The 19636-nt window shown below is 46.5% G+C and overlaps 8 protein-coding genes across 8 annotated transcripts; 3 read left to right on the top strand and 5 right to left on the bottom strand.

The window, feature by feature from the left end:
- Positions 1 to 359: 359 nt before the first annotated feature.
- ANOM_005758 (putative RNA binding protein) lies at positions 360 to 913 on the bottom strand (the record flags this gene model as incomplete). Its single annotated transcript, XM_015551015.1, has 2 exons — positions 360 to 684; positions 735 to 913. 2 exons carry the CDS (start codon positions 911 to 913, stop codon positions 360 to 362), a joined length of 504 nt encoding a protein of 167 aa, XP_015406431.1.
- A 1999-nt stretch (positions 914 to 2912) lies between these two features.
- ANOM_005757 (uncharacterized protein) lies at positions 2913 to 4658 on the bottom strand (the record flags this gene model as incomplete). Its single annotated transcript, XM_015551014.1, has 4 exons — positions 2913 to 3536; positions 3582 to 4064; positions 4121 to 4400; positions 4477 to 4658. The coding sequence occupies 4 exons, from the start codon at positions 4656 to 4658 to the stop codon at positions 2913 to 2915; spliced, it is 1569 nt and encodes a 522-aa protein (XP_015406417.1).
- Positions 4659 to 4976: 318 nt separating this feature from the next.
- ANOM_005756 (hydrogen/calcium exchanger domain-containing protein) lies at positions 4977 to 6489 on the bottom strand (the record flags this gene model as incomplete). The annotated part of the gene is made up of 3 exons (XM_015551013.1): positions 4977 to 5283; positions 5343 to 5639; positions 5696 to 6489. 3 exons carry the CDS (start codon positions 6487 to 6489, stop codon positions 4977 to 4979), a joined length of 1398 nt encoding a protein of 465 aa, XP_015406416.1.
- A 1942-nt stretch (positions 6490 to 8431) lies between these two features.
- Positions 8432 to 11958, top strand: ANOM_005755 (uncharacterized protein; the record flags this gene model as incomplete). Its single annotated transcript, XM_015551012.1, has 8 exons — positions 8432 to 8691; positions 8753 to 8787; positions 8849 to 9525; positions 9579 to 10118; positions 10410 to 10489; positions 10862 to 11073; positions 11185 to 11849; positions 11905 to 11958. 8 exons carry the CDS (start codon positions 8432 to 8434, stop codon positions 11956 to 11958), a joined length of 2523 nt encoding a protein of 840 aa, XP_015406433.1.
- Positions 11959 to 12132: 174 nt separating this feature from the next.
- Positions 12133 to 13251, bottom strand: ANOM_005754 (signal recognition particle receptor subunit beta; the record flags this gene model as incomplete). The annotated part of the gene is made up of 2 exons (XM_015551011.1): positions 12961 to 13251; positions 12133 to 12882 (listed from the first exon to the last, which is right to left on the bottom strand). Exons 1-2 carry the CDS (start codon positions 13171 to 13173, stop codon positions 12133 to 12135), a joined length of 963 nt encoding a protein of 320 aa, XP_015406415.1. The 5' UTR covers positions 13174 to 13251.
- Positions 13252 to 13842: 591 nt separating this feature from the next.
- Positions 13843 to 14794, top strand: ANOM_005753 (putative beta-1,6-glucan biosynthesis protein (Knh1); the record flags this gene model as incomplete). Its single annotated transcript, XM_015551010.1, has 5 exons — positions 13843 to 14055; positions 14122 to 14222; positions 14288 to 14400; positions 14484 to 14668; positions 14729 to 14794. The coding sequence occupies 5 exons, from the start codon at positions 13843 to 13845 to the stop codon at positions 14792 to 14794; spliced, it is 678 nt and encodes a 225-aa protein (XP_015406419.1).
- A 383-nt stretch (positions 14795 to 15177) lies between these two features.
- ANOM_005751 (uncharacterized protein) lies at positions 15178 to 19414 on the bottom strand (the record flags this gene model as incomplete). Its single annotated transcript, XM_015551008.1, has 7 exons — positions 15178 to 15990; positions 16051 to 16146; positions 16202 to 16312; positions 16370 to 16494; positions 18034 to 18157; positions 18216 to 19163; positions 19226 to 19414. Coding segments are annotated over 7 exons (2391 nt in total), but the record flags the coding sequence as incomplete, so codon positions are not given.
- ANOM_005752 (mitochondrial inner membrane protease ATP23) lies at positions 16896 to 17901 on the top strand. The gene is made up of 3 exons (XM_015551009.1): positions 16896 to 17174; positions 17245 to 17504; positions 17555 to 17901. Exons 1-3 carry the CDS (start codon positions 16946 to 16948, stop codon positions 17780 to 17782), a joined length of 717 nt encoding a protein of 238 aa, XP_015406418.1. The 5' UTR covers positions 16896 to 16945; the 3' UTR covers positions 17783 to 17901.
- Positions 19415 to 19636: the final 222 nt, after the last annotated feature.

Genomic DNA, 19636 nt, shown 5'->3' with positions numbered 1-19636 from the left:
GGGGAGACGTGTGGTACAGAATGAGGGAGTTTGACTGATACGTACATACATCCCAGGATTAAATTTAAAAATCACATGATAAACGGCTCTCGCCTGTTCTTGTACTTAAAGTTACTGGGTTCAAAGCCTGGAGACCCTGCCGACCATCTAGACCCGCCTAAGCTTTGAGGTAAAACGATGGAAAACCCGACACCCGCTCAAACCCAAACATAAAAGTGAAACTTCACATTGATTGGACATTCAAACACTTCCAGACCACCCAACATACAAGTTTCCAATCCATCTCAGCACGCCGTAGCATAATGATTAAAATAGCCCTCGTCAATAGCAGCCATATTGTCGGCTGCCCCTATTATAGATTATCCGGTCGTCAGATCGTCGGGCATAACGGCGCCAGCACCTTGCGACTTCATGTCGCGCAGCAAACCCTCCCGGCTATGTCGCCTCCACGCTTCTTTGCGTATACGCTCCGCTGCTTCTGACATTTGACGATTACCAACGTGGATAATACGAGGCCGAGCACGCTCACCAGATGCACTCGTTCTTCGACAACGTCCCATTAATGGCCTTTCTGGTGAACTACGGCGGCAGGTCGCGCCATAGTTACTTTCAGGACCCCTGATGGAGGGACCGTGGCGATGAGGTCTAGCGTGGTAACGCTCTTGTTCTCTGACTCTAGTATCTCTGGCTCTGTTGGTGTTCTTGACGTACTCTACGTCGCTAGCGAAACGCACTTTTCGGCGGTCCGGACTGCGGACCCGCTCTTCACAGGGACTAGCACGATGATGGTTATGGATTTCAACGATCCTGGCTTCTCGTCTAGGGTGTTCGTGTTGAGAGATCGGCGTCGTGTCTCTCGGTTGGTGAGGGCCCCCGGACGGCCGCCGTGATCGAGGGTAGTGAGGAGAGACATCAGCCCCATCTACTTCAATATCTGATCCGAAACAGACCTTTGTTGGGGACCGAAATAGTCGTGTCTTTGGAGGAGGGGATCGCAGAGTCCTCCGCTGTGCCCCCCTTTCGTTTTCAGGCTTTCCGGCAACAAACATCTGACGGGATCGGTGGCGCCCTCTTGGACTACATACACTTTCCCTATCGGAGTCTATGCTAACTTCATCAGAGCTTGACTCCCACTCCACGTCCGATTCAGTTTCTGAATCTTGGTCTGATTCTGCAGTCCTGTCAAGGAACGGGAAGCGAAATTTTAGTGGCCGGCTTCGCAATGGCGATGATGTTCCTATGAAAATGTCCGAGGGCACTTTTGCCTCCCTAGGCTTTCTCGGCTCGATGATTTTGTATCGAGGGAGATCCACCATACGTGGACTCTTCGGCTGGGCATGTCGAATATAGAGGACCGCGGGGTCCCGTGTTAGAGAATGGCCGCAAGTGCCTGTGCCAAAGACACGGGTCCGAATGATTTTTTGGTTCGAATTTCCATCGGGCAAGCTTACCAGTCTTTTAGAAAAACGCGCTTGGTACTTTGGGGGCAAAATAAAACGCTGAAGGACTCAAATATGGCCACAAGATGGGGTGCGGAGTGGTAGTGGACAGCGGAGACAACTTCTGGCCTTAGGTGAGCTAGGAACGCTAAATATAATGACCCTAAGGTCCTTTGAGCACAAACATCGACTCTAATGAATAGACACCCTTGGGACAAAAGACATATGAAAAGAAGAACTGGACGCTGCATATCCTGGGTCCTGATTAGGAAGATAGGTAATGTCTACCGTCTTGTGCTTTCCTTGCAAGTCAAGTGAACAAGCAACCCAACAACGTCATGAACGAGAGATCAGTGACTAGAGTCATGGGTTCTACACTCCTGATTATTGGGCGCATGTCATTTTGGGGAGCAAAGAGGGGAGGATAACGAGGAATGATAAATATAGATATACATAAAGGGCGCTGACATTTGGAGGTCTTTGTATAGATAAAACGATGAACGGCGCCCTTTTCCTGCTGCCCACGAAACATCACAAGGGAACAAAGGAGGCAAAACGCTACTCATAGCCGAAATACTAAGGTGAAGTGTAAGAGGCAGCTCACATCGGAAAATAAGATGGAATTAGCGCCACTAGAAAGGAAATGCTGCTGCCAAATCGTCGATAGAAAGTTTCGTACTAGTGGTAATATCTTGCCGCGTAACATATCTATCAATCGAGGCTACAGTTGCTAAATTTCCTATACCAACACTATGCATGGGGGGCAAAGATGAGGCAATTAAATTCATGGTGGTCATTATGGCCATCATAGGTACGGGTAGTTAACAGTCACAGGACATATTCCAAGTCAGGCGGGCAGGTAAGGCAGAGAAAAGCAAAAGGGAGAGACGACAATAATCATGAGTAAAGAGAGAAAAAAATTCGTCTCGAGAAGAGATTACATCACACAAATTTTCTGGGGACTTCCCATCCTTCTTTATTCTTTTGTGATAGGTTGCCGATATGAGAGGACTTCCATGCACAGGGGCTGCGGCAACGCCAATACTACTAGTAGTATTATAGACATTTATATATGCATGACGTGCAGCCAGTGAACTCACGGGCATCTAAGGCACCCATCAGTATTCTAGGTACACCATGTGGACAATAGCCGCGTGATTTATTATGTGGCACAGGATTATATCATAAATTGCCTTATTACCAGCCACATGGAGAGGCGCAGTTCATTGTCTTGAATGATATTCACAATACTTTCCGGCCAGTTTAGTCTATCTTTTTTCAGCCTTTTCTTTAAATCCAATGAATTAGAAAAAGTTTTACACAAGAAAAGAAACGAAAAGAAAATGAAAGAGAACAAGGAAAGATAAACCAAAGACAGCCATTAGCACCTGCAAGGCTCTGCAACATTCCTTTTTATCTCATAGTCATTACCATACACGTTTCTTATGCGAGGCTGTGGTAGTACTGAACGCTTTATGTCAACCCCCACTTCTCAACAAACGTCTCTCGATTCCTATCACGTTGGAAAACTACTCCCAGGTCCAGCATTTCAACCCCGTTTTGTACATGCTCTAGTTTTAGTTGAAGGTCAGAGAGCTCGGCCTCATGAATGTCATTCGTGAGCAAAGTCTTCATGCATGAATTGACATTTAAGGAGGACGAAAGAAGCCGGGTTGCTTGATCACTCGAGATCATTTCGGTCATCAGTGGTGCATCTGCAGCAATGTCGTAATTCTGCAGACAGTCGAACATGTGATGTCTCGCGTCAAAAAGCATATCAATGCCCATAAGTTCTTCCTCGGGTTGGAACGCCGACTCGGAAAATAAGCCTGTGCGGCGCAAGACAGCGGCGAGGGCATGGGACTCAGAAAGTGAATCGATGCGTTTCACAGGAGGCGTGGATGCCAACGTTGGTTGAATCGAACTTCTCCTAAAATCCTCTCGTCTTGGTACAGATATTTCATGAAACTGATTCCCTACTTTGGCTCGATATGTAGCATTCAAAGTTTCGAGAGTCCCGCAGAATGACTCGCGATCTTGCAGGGATTTGGTGAGACGTTCCGTAGATAATGTCATAGCGGCGACCAGGTCTAAGATCTACTCCTGTTTAGTCAACGCAACTGTGATCAAGGGTCGACTTACATAGTTGAGTTTCTTGTGGGAAGCAACGTGCAACTGGTCGTGATGATTTTGGAGCGCGCGTGACACAGGTGCGGTGTACTGTTGCTTCGTATACATCTCAGCCAGAAGGTCAATCTCTGGATACAGCGACTCCAGTTCTTCTTCCAGTGCGACCGAAACTTCATCAACAGCATCATTAAGCTTCTGCTTGGCCTTGAATTGGCCGGCTCGGATGTTCTCCAAGTAAACTCGATCGAGCCGACATTGTATTTCTTCTCCAAGACATTGGGCAAGTATCGTGCTCAACTCGGAGGTCCGTTTCACTACAGAGGCGTCATCTCCAGTAGGTCCTATACCGGATCCAAGCCGCTCTAGATCTGCTAGTACTCTATTGTCCTCCTTTAGCCAAGCTGCGAGAGTTGACAATATCCTTTTACTATCCACCGCTGTGTTCTCTGATTCGATTTTCAAACCCGCTTTCACTTCCTGAGCCAATTCAATAGACTGCAGGTATATAAATCAGCAGGGTATCTTGATTTAAGATCGAGGGCGATCAGTACCGCGGCACTCGTGCTTTGTCTTTCCGATCTGCATCTCTGACGCAGGTGTTCTATGCCAATATTGCGTCTGACTTGTTGCTCACCTTCTATACGAAGCCCTTTGTCTCTATTGTCGCATTGGGATACTAAAATCTGTTTTTGTTTCTGGATCACAGCGGTTGAAGCGTTCAGCGAGTCAATCGCCCTCCGAATGTCTTCATCGAGAAACGGTCGGTCCGCATTTGTATCGGGGTTATGAATAATATTCTGTAAAGAGCCGGTCCTTTCGAGTTTTGTATACCTATTTGTATAGCCAATACTTAGCATGCTAATCTTTGACTACGCCTAAATATATTGAAGGAAGTCTGCAGACACACAAAGTGAGCTCCTCTTGGGACAAAAGAGTGTCGTGGTTCAGGTACTTCATCACCCATTTTTCGTTCTCGGCAGCTTCCTTCTCGTCGGTAAAAGCTGCTTCAACCTCAGCATATTTCAATGGAATACCACGATCTTTTAAGGCGATGATCAGAGTATTCGCTTGGTCGTTTGACTGACTCATTTTTGGGTTTGGTGTGTTAGTTTGTTTGGGCAGGGAGGTCGGGAACGATGCCGTCACCGCTTTTTATTATCAAGCATAAATTAACTAAACGATTTATCTGTACATGCTCAGCTACATGACCTTTTAAGGTACCTTCAACTACCCACTCGTAGAATGAACCTAATGCATTATCATTCATTAGAATTTATTGTTACATCTATACAAGTTGTGTGGCATAAAATTGACCCCCTAGAAGATGCGCAGCACCTCCTCACTCCAAATAAATTACTTCTCACAAAGGTCGCAAACAAATTTAGTTCGTTATGAACATCTGCACGGTCATGCTTCATGGTGGGTGGATACCCCCTCAGCCTCGATTTGAGGGTAATACCATGTAGTGACCGCAATGATCACATATATAAGCACACAAAGGCCACCCTCGAGCCAGTTGGACTTGCCGTCCCGTAAGAAATTTCCGACGACCAAGATGGATAATACTACCAAGACAATCATAAAGATCTCAAAGTTAAGACCCATTTCCTTATCAAGCCCCCAGCCGACGAGGACCACAAGTGGAGCATTTAGCAAAGTGGTCTGAATAGATGGTCCGAGACAGTGGAAGAGTGCAAAGTTAATTTGGTTATCCCTGCGCAGAGTCAGCCGATAATGACCTTAATAAATATGCGAGTGTAGTATTGTACTTACCAGGCTTCATCTATAGCAGTCAAATGCTCCGCTGCTTTCTCTACCAGGGGAACAAGAATTAGGCCCATAAAATTATCGGAAACGCCTCTTTCATGGACAATATGTTCAATCTCCTGGACCAAGAAAACGGCGGACAGGCAGACACATGCGAGAGATACAGAGATGGCCACGAAGCATTCGACTAGCGTAAGCTTTGCGCGCTTCATTTCCTCTTCCCGATCCTCATCCTTATGTTCATCTAGTTCAAGGACCTCGTCGAATATGCTGTGATGGCTATGCAGGTTGTAAACCAGGTACCTGAGAATGGGAGTGAGTATGGTGGTATGTCACGACGCTTGACTTTGCGAACTCACATCAGAAAAGCGACTAGAAGGATAACTGCAGTGGCCCTGCTGATCACCAAGGTAGAATGAGACAGGGTTTCTTCTGTAATGGTGGTCTTCGAGCTGTTTGCGCTCAGAGCCGAAAAGAAAGCACTCGGAATCAAGAGACCGAAGCCGGCAACTAGGAGGAGCCCAGTGCCCACTTCACTCACGGCCTCGTGGAACGACTGATGCTCACGCCCTATGCCTCCAAAGAAAAAGCACAGGCCTAGACAAAGCAAAAGATTCGCCAATACGGAACCGAGGATCGCTGCCTGAATGACAGGAATCAGGGTACCGTTGTTATCATTATGTATCAGAACCATAAAGAGGACAATCTCTACCACCGAGCTCAACGTTGTCTCTAACAGAACCCCGAGAACCTTGGGTAACTTCTTTGCGAGCTCCCCTCCTGCGAACCCAAGCAAGTTTGCTGAGGGAACCATTGCAATATAGTTAAGAGCAAAGATCCAGATATGAAGACCGGGCCTAGCGAAGTGGATGACGATAGCCGCTGGAACAAACGGCCAGAGAATATTTACCAGCATTGACAGGGTACAAGTACTCTTGAAGCACACCCGGAAGAAGTGAATTGGGTGAATTCCGCTTCGCCCGCTCTCACCAGCTGTATCTATACGGAACAGTCTATTGCGGCGAAGGGAAGCCTTCTCATTATGTGTAGGGAGTAGGGAACCATCGTGTGAGCCCGCCGGCTGGGCGATTCTCAACCCTTCGTTGCCCTGTCCCTTTTGCCGTGTAGCAGACAATTCCTCTATGCTACCCATGATCACCCGGAGCGCTAACTGCTTGTTTCAGAGTAAGAGATATGAAAGCAGTTGTGTCGGTGTTAGGCCTTTTGAGGAGATGTGTTTAACAAAAATGCCAGAGATTAGTAAACGAGGACGAGGAGAAGGAGAAGGGTTATTGAGATAATGGGGTAAAAGCACGTCTAGGAAGAGATATATTGTAGCATGTTTAACAGATGCTCTTGGAACAAAAAGTGAAGAGCGAAATCAATGGGGGGAGAGAGGGATAACAAATTAGAAAACAAACACTAGTGTTGGTTGCACCCCAAGGCTGTTTTTAAGGTTTATGGAGCTGTGCTTCCTCAGGTTTCTTTTTCTTCTTTCCCCCTTTACCAGTCGATGCGGTGGGATGGCATCAAATTCCGTGGTCAAAGAAAGAAGCAGAGAAAATAAGTATATTAAGGTTTGTTGGACAAAAAGAAATATTGGTGTCTCACAAAAAAACACACACAACCCCTGGTGCTCGGGCAGCTTGGTAAGTACAGAGTACGTAGTTAAGAATCTCCAGAATTTTCATTTCAACACAAAGTCAGAGCCCCCTAAGCTAGTATCTGCCGAAGGAGGCGCAGACGATGGATCGGTGGTCGATGTGGTGAGGCTTTTCTTGGCACGCCAATGGGTATGCATGCTATCGAATCACTGGATGAGATTTGGTGGCTCTCTGAGGGTCTGAAACCACTTGAACCGCCCCGTTGCAGCTAGACTACTAGTAGTTATATGCCCACGTCTACCACGTATTACGGAGTCGTTCATGCTTATGTAGAAAGTGGACATTTAATTTCAGGAATAGGAGGACGTTCAGGTGATATACATAAGGTAAAATGTACTTGAGATGGACTGAAAATTTGTATGTACAACGAGAGTCCCCCATTGAACTTTAAGTCGTCATGAGCTGAAGTGGAGGATGAATCCCTTATGGAGAAAATGGAGACCAAACAAAACTGACCATTGGGTGAGAAATAGTTACTCCACTCATAGGTGCCGATGCCCAGCCACGTATGTATACTGTGTAGAGTACGGAGTACTTACCGGCTTAAGACTGGGTAGAATTAAGGAAATATATACACCATCTCCCCTCTTCTTCTGTTTCTCTTCTCCACACAAGAAAAGCCAAGGGGCGCAAACAAAAAAAAAAAAAAAGAGCAGGAAAGGTGTATGGATTTGATTGTTCCCTACTCAACCTCATTCAAACAGCAAAGGAAAACCCGCGATTTCCAATTTATTCTAACTTCAGGTGGTCTGCCATGTAGGCGGACAAACATCTAGGAGTGTAGCTTAATACTTTCTTTCCCTTTTCCACAATTTGCAGTATAGGATGGATTTAAAAGATTGAATATTGCTATGCATATGAATGTGTGAATAATATGACTATTTACCTGTATTCTACAAAGTCAGATTGATACCTACCTAAGTAAAAGTAGGGAGGGTCTGGACCAATCTTAATTTTAATCTTCTAATCAAGCATAAATGTGGTGGTAACGAATCACAATTGGTCACGCTGGACAGACCGAAATCTACCTACTAGTAGGAGGGGTAAAGGAGACCAAAACAATCAACTATGAATAAACTGCTACTGTTAGATAAGCGGCATACAAAATACACTATACTCACACCACAAGGTGTATTGTGAATTTGTCTTTAGTATCATTGGATCACAATGTATGTAGATAAATAATACAAATAGCATATCGTATGAGAAGAGCCATTACAATATTAAATTGTGGCAACAACGGTTACCTTCGGGCGGGGTGTGTAACATCTTACGAGATTTTTTTCTTTCTCCTGTTGAACCCTTCCACCAATTTTTTACTCCTTCTCTCTTCCTTTTTTCGCCTTCCCCAATTTCTTTTCCTTCTTTTTGTTCTCCCCTTTCCCTTTGTCCTAATTTCGTTTGCTAGACATTGCTCAAATCCCCACCAAAATGTCTTGCATCACTACGCCAGCCGTACCTCCGGTGGCTCTTGACTCAATCACTCAGCACATTGGCAACACGCCCCTCGTGCGCCTGAATAGACTTCCACGTAGCCTTGGGATTGAGGCGACTGTCTATGCGAAATTGGAATACTTTAATGCTGGAGGGAGTGTGAAAGATAGGATTGCTCTGCGCATGATCGAGGAGGCCGAACGATCGGGGCGCATAAAGCCTGGTGATACTCTCATCGAACCCACTAGCGGTAATACGTAGGTCTATCAACAAGCTCATTGATTCCTATATAATACCTTTTGCTAATCGCTAAATCAGTGGAATTGGTTTGGCGCTCGTCGGCGCTGTAAAGGGTAGGTAATCATCTGCTGAATGATACATGCTGGATTATTAAATCTTTCTGGTGTATGACAGGATACAAGACCATAATTACCCTCCCGGAGAAGATGTCAGCTGAGAAGGTGGCCGTATTGAAAGCGTTGAATGCAACTATCATCCGTACTCCTAATGAAGCCGCGTACGATTCGCCGGAATCTCACATCGGTGTCGCCAAGCGTCTTGAGAAGGAACTCCCGAATGCGCATATCCTGGACCAATACGGGAACGAGAATAACCCGCTGGCCCACGAATTGGGTACAGCGGAAGAAGTCTGGACGCAGACCAAGGGTCAAATCAAGGCCATTGTCGCCGGTGCAGGAACTGGTGGAACAATCACTGGACTGTCCCGGGGCCTCAAGAAGCATAACCCCGATATCAAGGTTATTGCAGCTGACCCTCACGGTTCCATCTTAGCGTTGCCGTCCTCGTTAAACGAAGACCATGTAAACGAACCATACAAGGTCGAGGGAATTGGGTATGATTTCATTCCCCAAGTGCTCGACCAGCAGGCCGTGGACCAGTGGTACAAAACCGGAGATAAAGATTCATTCCAGTACGCTCGGCGGTTAATTGCTGAAGAGGGCCTCCTTGTAGGAGGAAGCAGTGGGAGCGCCATATCGGCTCTGGCGCAAGCGGCGAAGGACTACAACTTCGGGAAAGATGATGTGATTGTTGTCATTTTGCCTGACAGCATCAGAAGCTATTTAACTAAGGTCTCTGAATTTTCCATTGGTTGGTTGAGGATTATTGCGCTAACTAGTATCAGTTTGCTGACGACGACTGGCTTGCTGCTAATGGACTTTTGACATCGCCCCTGGTCGAAGCTGCGGACGTGCCCTCGACACTGCAGCCCCATGAACAAAGGGATGCCTTCGCTGGATCAAGGGTCAAGTCGCTGAGGTTAAAGCCCATCACAACTGTACAGTCGAATATCCCCTGTGAAACTGCCATCGAAATGATGCGAGATCGCGGATTCGACCAACTGCCCGTGCTTGCGCCTTCTGGCAAGAAGCTCGTAGGACTAGTGACTCTAGGGAATGTTCTCAGTCGACTCACTCACGGACGTGCTACTGGGAAGAGCCCTGTGTCTGATGTTATGTTTAACTTCAGTAAAATAACCGAGGTGGTCACTGACCCAAGAGATATGGGTTTGACTAGTTCCACGCCGGAAAAAGCGAATAGCTCGGAGTCCCGGATTAAAGACCGGAAATTTGTGGAGATCACTATGGATACACCGCTCAGCGTATTGAATCGGTTCTTCGAATGGAACAGTGCTGCGGTAGTTACTGAAAGAGACGAACATGGAGTGATGAGACCCGTGGCAGTTGCAACAAAGGTCGATCTACTTACATGGATGCTTCATCATAAGGACGAATCGGCCTAATACAGTGTTTCCTCGAGCTATGAATATCAGTATACTTGGAGTGCGAGACTGGAAATTGTCCATGCTCCATTTTCTTATGTACTTTGTTTTTCATTTACGCTTCGTCATGCCAGGAAGTACAACGTCTATTCTATCATATGTGGTGTCATTTATGCGACTAATAGGGGGGGCTTACGGATAGAGAGTTCATTTTAACGGGGCAAAGTATTTAAGACCACTTACAATAACATTATATGCGGCCTAGAGTATCCTGATAAGAGTGGTGACTTCAATGGCAAAACTCTGGGCTTTATGTATGTCCGACGTATGCGTATCGAACCCCGGTATATTTCCCGCGGATCTAGCTTTTGATTTCCATAGCTAGCCCATCTCTACCTTATAAAATGGCTGGCTTCTTTACTTACCGGCAATTCTCCCTGGATGATACTCCATTCTTGACCAACAAAGTGGCCGTTGTAACAGTAAGTGTGAAGATCAGTCCACGCATGTAACTCGCTCTGTGTACCTTGGCTCGGGGGGTGAAAATCGCTGACCAGTCTATTATCTAGGGTGGTTAAGCAGGCATAGGAAAGGGCAAGCAATGGCTTTTCCCATTATTTTGGCACATCCACTAACTGCAGTTGCGGTGTCGATGTAGAAATCACCGCACAGCTACTTTTGCATAGGATTGAGAAGGTTTATGTGCTTGCCCGAAGCCATAATAAGTATCTACGCGCGCAGGAGGACTGGCAGCGATGTGCTGGTAGTTCCCTGGGGAAGGATGATACGAGAGTTCAGTTCATCCAATGTGACCTCGCCGATATAGTGGCTGCCAAGGATGCAGCCAATGAACTCAAGCAGAGAACTGACAGGCTCGATATCATGATATGCTATGCCGGTACATTTAGCACTTCACTGTTTTATTAGCACATCCCCAATTGACAGAGCTCACTTTGTCTCTGTACACACCCATATATAAGATTATTTGCTGATGTTCGAACCGCGGAAGCCGTTGGTGTATCAACCAAATATGAACGATCGCCACAGGGTATTGAACAGGTATTTGCTTCAAACTGCGTTGGCCATCAGGTGTTGGCAACCAATCTGCTGCCCATCATGAAAGGTACTATTACTCAAGGCAAGGCTAGCAATGGGCGAATTGTGGTAGCTAGTTCGTCTCTGCACTCATTATGCCGTGAGCTAAAACTCGACCTTCTCACCTCACCCACTCGTCCTAAGCCAGCATATATCGACGGTGTGTGGCGTTATGCTCGCGCTAAAGTAGGCAACATACTCTTTGCAAGGGAACTAAGCCTGCGGTTGATGCAAGAAGAGGATCCAGCCAGTAGCAAGATTTACGTTAATGCCTTTTTCCCAGGTAATATCGTTACCGATCAGTGGATTGTTTGGGATGAGTATGTTGGAGGAGCCTTTGGTTCCCTGCTTAGGCGCCTATTCTCAATCATTGGTCAGAGTCTGGAAGATGGTGCTGCAAGTGCCATTTATTTGGCCGCGAGTCCAAAGGTGATATTAAACGGCACTCATGGTCAGTACTTCATTCCTGTTGCAAAGCCATGCGAGACAACTGCCATTGCTAGCGACTTAAAACTCTCTCGTGATCTTTGGGGAAGCCCTGGCCTTCCCTCCCATAATGAACGTTTCCTATTGCGCTCAGTGCGTTCCTTCCATGCTAGATCACTATTAACTTGGTGGTTTTTTCTACCTACAGGATTGCATAGAGGCCAAAGCAGCAGAGGCTCTAATCCCCGAAGAACAAGACTAAACCCGTACCGTCGATAATTGAAGGTCATATTCTTTATCATTATAGTAGCATCCTGGGGTTAATGTCCAGGTGTGTTAGTCTCGTTTGTTCTTTTAGCTGTGTAACATCGAAGCCGTTCGCACATTTCAGATCGAGTGCATGTTGTAAAGTCGTAACTAAGGCGCACAATTTCAGTCACAGACACTGACCAACCCATTCTTCCCACTTCCTGACACCAGACCCAAGATCACTCCCCTCATCACCCTTAACAGCGCCACCGACGACATCAACTCTTACGCCGACTTCATCCTCCAAGCATTTAAAGCTGAATGTATTTTGCGCATCACTGCTACCCAGAATATCATCATCACCGTCACCCATGCTAGCATCAACGCTGGCATCCATGAGGCTCTTGCTCTTGGACTTGCGTATTTTGTCGATTTCAGCTTCTAACTTCTCCCGGACAGAGCCAGGTGGCAGTGCGGTGAAAAGGTCTTGCTTGTTGGCAGCCACAAGGATGGGGATCTCTGAGGCCACCTTAAGAGACGACTTGCCTTTATTCAACGCCCGTTTTTGAAGAATAAGAAGTACGTCGTACAGATATGAAGCTGTATCGCGCAACACTTCAACATCAGAAAGAGCAGCGGTGTCCACAGTGAATATGACCCCACGTAATTTGGACTTCGAGTCTTTCGAGTCTGACATGGAGGAAAGTTGCGAGATACCCTGGGGTCCCCGTAGTTTGCCATGACCAGGGGTATCTCTCACGCGGTATTTGACAGGGTTTTTGGATGTGTCCTTCAAGGATGGGTCATTGACCGACCGGTAGCGATTTGAGGCAGTGGGAACGGAGGCGGGAAGGCTGACGGTGGTGAGATTAGACGTCTGAGAAGTATGCGTTCGCTGAGTCTGCTTCTTTGCAAGAGGCGACGATTTCGTTTCAAGCTGTCAAAGTCCCAGGATAACGTGTCAGCATCCGTTTTCACCACCCATACGTCTTTCGAGCTGCATAGGCTTGCTTACCAGGGACAAGAGAGCAGTTTTGCCTGCCCCGCTGGGTCCAAGCAGTAAGAAGTTGCTAGATGGCGGGGAAGCAACAGCTTGATAGAAAATCAAATGTAGCAGAACTGGCAATCCGAATGCAATAAATGCGGTAATGGCGATAGCGATAGGATTTCCATCGAGCAGACTAGTAGCAATGCCGCCGACTGATCTCCAATCTGCATGACTCCCCATCTCAGCGGATAGGATGGATGATGGGAATGACCTGAGAAGACGGGTGAGAAATAACCAGATAGTAGAGAGCTAAGCTAGAATGATGGATTAATGGTCGTCACACTAGTAAATTAATGTCACTTTTCGGAGGTTAGCTAACATAGGTAGGCTAGCTCGTCAAATTATTTACCGGCTGCTGCAGACATTATCCCGCACATCAGGCCACCGCCCGTGGAGTGGAGTTTGGCCAGTGCCTGCAAAAGTATTATAATTGTGTTAGGTACGGAGTAGATTCTTCTTTTAAAACATGGAAATGCAGTTTTACCACCTGTACGGAGTATAGTACAATACATGCAATAATAGTATCATGTATGTACCCTGTAAGTAAGTACTGTACTGTACTGTACTATGCTAAAGTTTATATGTATGTACATACATGTACATTACAATACGTGGTCTCCCGCGATCGAGCCTTGAAATTCAATTAATCCAACCTGGTCAATCTCACATACCTCCGGTTTGCAGGGATGGCGGTAGGGTTAGTGATCTGGTGGTAATTGTCGTACGCGAGACCAAGAGCAGGCTTTCTTTGTTTCTTTCATTCGCTCATTCTTCCTGTCCATCCTTCGCTATTCCTTTGATGGTTCCCTGTTGCTCAGCCGCCGCAATCGAATGATATTAGAGTCCAGTATGAGATTCATCCGCTCGTTACCTGTGGTCCTCCCTCTATTCTCGACAGCGCTGGCAGATGTCGAGTTCACAGCGCCAGCGCGTGGTACGATAATGAAGGCTGGGGATGTAGTAACAGCACACTGGAGGGACTCTGGCGAGTCTCCTCGAATTTCTGAACTTGTACAGTACGATCTTTATCTCTGTGCCGGCGGAGACACATTGGGATCCCAGGTGGGTTGTTAAAGCCTCGTCTCCATAAACCAGTGAACCTTTCACTGACCACGAGGGGCCGTATAGGAGAACCTGGCTGTTCTTATCAAAGACGGTGTTTTTGCCCGCGGCAACTCGGTTTCTTTTAAAATTGATCCATCAGTTGGCGGCAACGAACCAAACGCATAGTAAGAATAAGGCCTACTTCCACAGCTCGCCAGCTCATCCTATTAACAATGGCTTTGATCTGCAGCTTCCTGAAAATGGTTGCATCCGGTCCCGACGCCCATGTAATCAATTTCTCCGATCGTTTCACGCTTACAGACATGGCCGGCGCTTTCTCGTCGAATTTGGACGATGGCATTGGTTCACCTAGCGAAGACCACGGGCAACATGAACCGCAGAAAAGGCAAGCAGCTGGAGCCTATACAATTCCATACCAATTGCAGACCGGGCCTACAAGATATGCGCCTATGGCAAAAAACCTGGGTCAACAATCCCCACAGATAGGTCGCCAACTCCCCAATTTCCGACCAGCGCATACGAGATTGCCACCGCATACCTTTCTGCGCCTACAGTTCAGACTACAGTGTCTGCTTCTTTAACGTACTCCGTTTCCAGTATTGAGAACACTGTATGTATCGCAAGGCTTGATTCCTTAAGTCGACATTCTTGTAACTGACCAGTTGTATAGGCATCCCCTGCACCACATCCTCATGATAAGAAGATGAAAAGATTTCTGGAAAGGTGGAAGGATTGAATATCAACAATACAATAGAGTGACAGGGCCAGACCATTAGGGGCGTGACTATCTGGTTGTTCTTGTGATTTTGCATTGATTTGGGATTGGTCGGCTTTCCTGTGGCGTTGAGACTTGCGTTCGATGTCTGGCTTATATTTGATTTTCTATGTTTGGGTTGATTGAATGTGGTATTTCTATAGTATCTGAGAACTGGAACGCTCATGGAAGCCCTTACTCATCTATATACAGTGCTGTTGTAAGCATAAACCTTGAAAGAGATCATGTATCATAATGTTATCCTAGGATATAAAATCGCCCTGATGGCACTATATGCAGGGTAAGAAGCCATAGTATGAAAGCTAGGCAGAGCGGTTAATTCATTTACCTAAACCAACGGTTGGCTACCGCAATGGAGGATCATCCTGTTGAAAGAAGGAGATATTTTCTCGAAGGGCGACATATTCACTATCTGCGTATCCGAGCAAAGTTTGAATTTGAGTACTCCTGTGCCCTTTGATGCGCTCGATTTCGAGGCTGCCGTAGTTGACCAGTGCACGCCCGACCTCTTTGGGCTCCTGGCCGTGGTGGAGAAAATCGCCATTCAATGAATCAGGGGAGAGCCTCTGTACTACAACCAAACGTACTGCTTCCTGTTGTGCAAAATGACCATCCACACCCACAACGCCTGCTGGTAGGAGACTGGCTTTCTTCTGGAGGGCACTGTATGCGCCGTAGTCAATGAATATGGTTCCATGGGGCTTCAGACCGTGGAGCAGCCAGAATGTCCTGGATTGAACCGGATGATCAGAAGGAAGGAAGCGTGTATGCAGAGGGGGTACTTCAGTGACAGCTCCATTCATTGGTATGGGTGCATTTTCTTCTTGCTTAACCTGCTGGAGATATTTTACAATCTCATGAACGTTTCCAGGTTTCGAGCTCTTGGTGATAATCGTCGTTACGCCAGCGCTAGTTCCTAATTTTGCAGCGACAATTTTAGTGCTCATACCCCCAGTCCCAAGGGACGATCCAGCTGAGGATACATCAGCCTCCAACGAGGATATATCTGAGACAACTTCGATGGGACTTGCATTTGGGTTGTGGCGTGGATTAGCAGTATACAGACAGTCAACATCCGTCATCAAAAATAGGTAGTCGGCCTTGACCATGGCAGCTGTTATGGCCGACAGTGTGTCGTTATCACCAAATTTGATTTCCTAGATAAAGCGTATAATTAGGTTCCATCGTACTGACATAATTTTGGGCTGAGGCTTTACCGAAACAGCTATAGTATCGTTTTCATTGACGATAGGGATAACACCCATATCAAAAAGCTGTGAAAAAGTATTTTGGGCGTTGACATATTGTGTTCTCTTGGTATAAGTTAGATGTCGCTTACCATATCATTTATGAGCACTTAGGCCTTACATCTGCTATGTCATTCCTAGTCAAGAGAACCTGAGCCACAGGTAAACGAAGGTGCGAAAATAAACCATCCCAGAGGCTCATGAGTCTGCATTGTCCAACAGCCGCGAGTGCCTGGCAAATACTATGAGTGAATGTTCTTTGACTGACAGCACATATAATTGTCCATACCTGAATGCGAGGCAAACTCTTGGGTCTTTCTTCGACATCCATCCTCCGCAACCCCACTCCGACAGCCCCCGAGGAAACAAGAACAACATTGTGGCCATCCCGGCGAAGCTTGGCTGCAGTTTCAACTATCAGAGTGAGAATTGAAAGTATCGGCTCATGAGTGCTTTCATCTACTATGGAACTCGTCCCTGTTGGAAAATCATAAGTTGATATTCTCTAAAACTAGGTGCATTGTTAAGTTGGACTGATCCCCGCACCTAATTTGATAACGATTGTGAGACGTCGAGAGGCCATGGTAACTTGGGACCCCTAATATAGCCAAAACCTAACATGCAAGAGCACTTATCGTACACTGTATCCAAAAAATGAGATGCTGCTTCTAGGCTTTAGGCGCTTCTCTCTCCTGAAAGCCAAGCAAGGTCCGGAGTCGGAGTCACCCATGCGATTGCTATAAATATACTGCCAATTATTACCGCCAGGTTGTGCGGAGAGCATCGGCGAAACTCTCTTCCGCATGCTGAGCTTCAGCATGTTAAGACGGGGTGAGTTTGTTGGACTCAATTTGTTTCCTCCAAGATGTCAGGGTCACAACAGTCTACGACCTCAGAACCTCCAGTAAGTACTCATAGTACTGGGTTTCTACCAGGAGACGACACATGGACACAATGGCGCAATATCTTTGCAATCTTGACGGGGAAAATGTCAGATGAAGGGGTCGAACAGTTTCGTGTCGCGAGGGACATTCGAAATGAAGCCGCAGATTGCAAGCGTTGCGAGGACCAGCGTGATTACCTTCTGCAGTGGAGTGAGTTCTTATATCCCATTTCGAACAGCTTCTAGAAGACCCGATAGTTGCTAAAATGCTCGCACTTTAGGCCCTGTAATTCGTTATCTGAGCGATAACATTCGACAACTCGGAGGTGACCTATCTAGTCACAATATCTACTGTCGTCGGTGTACGAATAGGAAAGCGGGAGGCTTTGATCCGGACTTTGGGATCCTGCTTTGCGCAAATGAGATGAAAGACCAAGGGCATCTCGAGGACACAATGGCTCACGAAATGGTCCATGCTTATGATCACTTGAGATTTAAAGTTAACTGGGCAGATAACTTGAGGCATGCAGCGTGTACTGAGGTACCAAAAACTGAGAATCCTTTACAGGGATTTTGCTGACTATAGTTCAGATACGGGCCAGCTCACTTAGTGGGGAATGCAGATGGGCGCGGGAGTTCTTTCGACGAGGTCAATGGCGATTCACACAACAACATCAGGAATGTGTCAAAAGAAGAGCGATTTTGTCGGTGCGGGCAAGGCCTGCATGCAAGGATGACGCTCACGCCGAGAGGGTTGTAAACGAAGTTTGGGATAGCTGCTTCAGAGACACTCGGCCGTTTGATGAAATTTACCGATGACACCTCGTGGTCTCTAACCTACCTGATACTACTCCACTTGCTGTTCAATTTTTCAGTCCGAAACTTCCATGTATATTATGTTCCATGTAACCAGAGCGAAGATAACAATTAACACCATATTCGAGACTCCTTCATAAAAGCAAATGAACCCAAGGAACTCCATCAATCCAAAGTAAACTCCTTTGGGAGTTAAAAAAATCTCAGAACTCCAAAACCCCGCTGAAATGCATGGATAACACCTCATACTTTACCTTCCTTTGAGGAGCCAGAACTTCTTTTCGTAACTCGGTCGTCTTTTAGACAGTGCTTAAGTATCCAAGGGTGTTTTTGGATTTCATCTAGCGAAATACGCTTCTCAGGATCAAGAACAAGTAACTATAAGGAGTAAGCATGTGAGGTGACATTCAGTTGCCTTCCAGAGGTTGAAACATACTCTTTTGATCAAGTCTTTTGCCTCGGGGCTCACAAAGGAAGGAACTGTCATGTCTGCTCGTGCAATCCGTCTTTGTGTCATGACAGGAGTATCCTCAAATGGAGCTTCTCCGACCAAAAATTCGTAAGTCAGCACACCTAAGCTCCACAAATCAACTTTTTCACTGTAGTAATTGTCCTGCGAGCCTGGCTTGAGCATCTCGGGTGGCAGATAATCAAGCGTTCCGCACATTGTCTGCCTCCTGTTGTTGGGTGCGTGGACACTCCACCCAAAATCACTGATCTTGATTTCACCATGGATCCCGACGAGGATATTCTCTGGTTTTATGTCACGGTGCATGACATGTTTCTTATGCAGATATTTCAAAGCAGCAGCCATCTGGGCAATATACTGGGCAGCCTTCCACTCCGGAAATCGATGTTCTTTTCTCAGGTGTTTATACAGCTCTCCCCGGCCGGCAAATTCAAGGATCAGAAAAATTCGCTTGCTGTCTTGGAAGTGGCCATAGAGTCTTAAAACATTCGGGTGGCGCAAGTTGCTCTGGATTTCAATCTCCCTTCGGACCTGCTTTTGCACCCCACCCTGTTGCAATTCAGACTTGTGCAAGACCTTAAGAGCGCACACAAACCCGGATGATCGTTCCTTAGCTAGATAGACACGACCAAATTTACCCTTACCCAAGGGTTTTCCTATTTCAAACATTCCCAGATGTAGCTTCTTCGGTGCTGGTTGGTCGTAAAGCGATGGTTGGCGTTGGTCACCGTTTTCATCTACGTTGCGATGCGATAGTGTACCCTTGGCAGGGGATGAACTAACATTTATCGAATTGACCTTATTATCATTCGTATTCTGCAGAGCCAGCTTGAGCAGATTCGACCGATTGGCGCCATTGTTCAACTGTGCCGTGGTCCCAAGTCCAGACAGGGAGACAGCTGTTGACAGAGAGCCCTAATCACCAAGGTGAGTAAGGAAACACTTCATGCACTGTGCAGTGAAGCGGCAGCACTTACTTTATTCTTCGCATAGGTTCCACAGCTGTTGTTTGATACATTCTCATCCTTGACTGATAGATGTTCGAAGCGGCTTTCCAAGGTCTTCGTGGTCATGGCTAAAACGTCAAGGGGGGAGGGCGAGTAGTCTATAGGAAAGTAATGATTAAAGTATAGGAAGAAACAAAAAGGCAGCTGTGTAGCAATTGTGTGGTTTACATAGACATTATTGAGGCTGCAAGGTGCTGCTGTTGTCGACAAGGAATTTGAAGCGAATCAAATCAAGTATCCTGGGCATTTCTGTTGATCACATCACGCTCCTCAGCATGTCACCACGGCAACGCCTCGGACTACCTCTTTCTCCGACACCGCGGGGTTAATCAATCCTCCGCAAATGGTGACTTCGATAAGGAACCCCTGGAGTCAAGGCAC

The sequence above is a fragment of the Aspergillus nomiae genome (assembly GCF_001204775.2).
Source record: "Aspergillus nomiae NRRL 13137 chromosome Unknown contig00154, whole genome shotgun sequence".
NCBI lineage: Eukaryota > Fungi > Ascomycota > Eurotiomycetes > Eurotiales > Aspergillaceae > Aspergillus > Aspergillus nomiae.
The sequence above is the reverse complement of the archived record's forward strand: the minus strand, read 5'-3'. Positions and strand labels throughout refer to the sequence as shown.

Coding starts and splice junctions, on each gene's coding strand:
- ANOM_005752 (XM_015551009.1), top strand. CDS start 16,946: ATGTCAGGGTCACAACAGTCTACGACCTCAGAACCTCCAGTAAGTACT. Junction 17,175..17,244: donor TGATTACCTTCTGCAGTGGA/GTGAGTTCTTAT, acceptor CTCGCACTTTAG/GCCCTGTAATTCGTTATCTG. Junction 17,505..17,554: donor GGCATGCAGCGTGTACTGAG/GTACCAAAAACT, acceptor ACTATAGTTCAG/ATACGGGCCAGCTCACTTAG.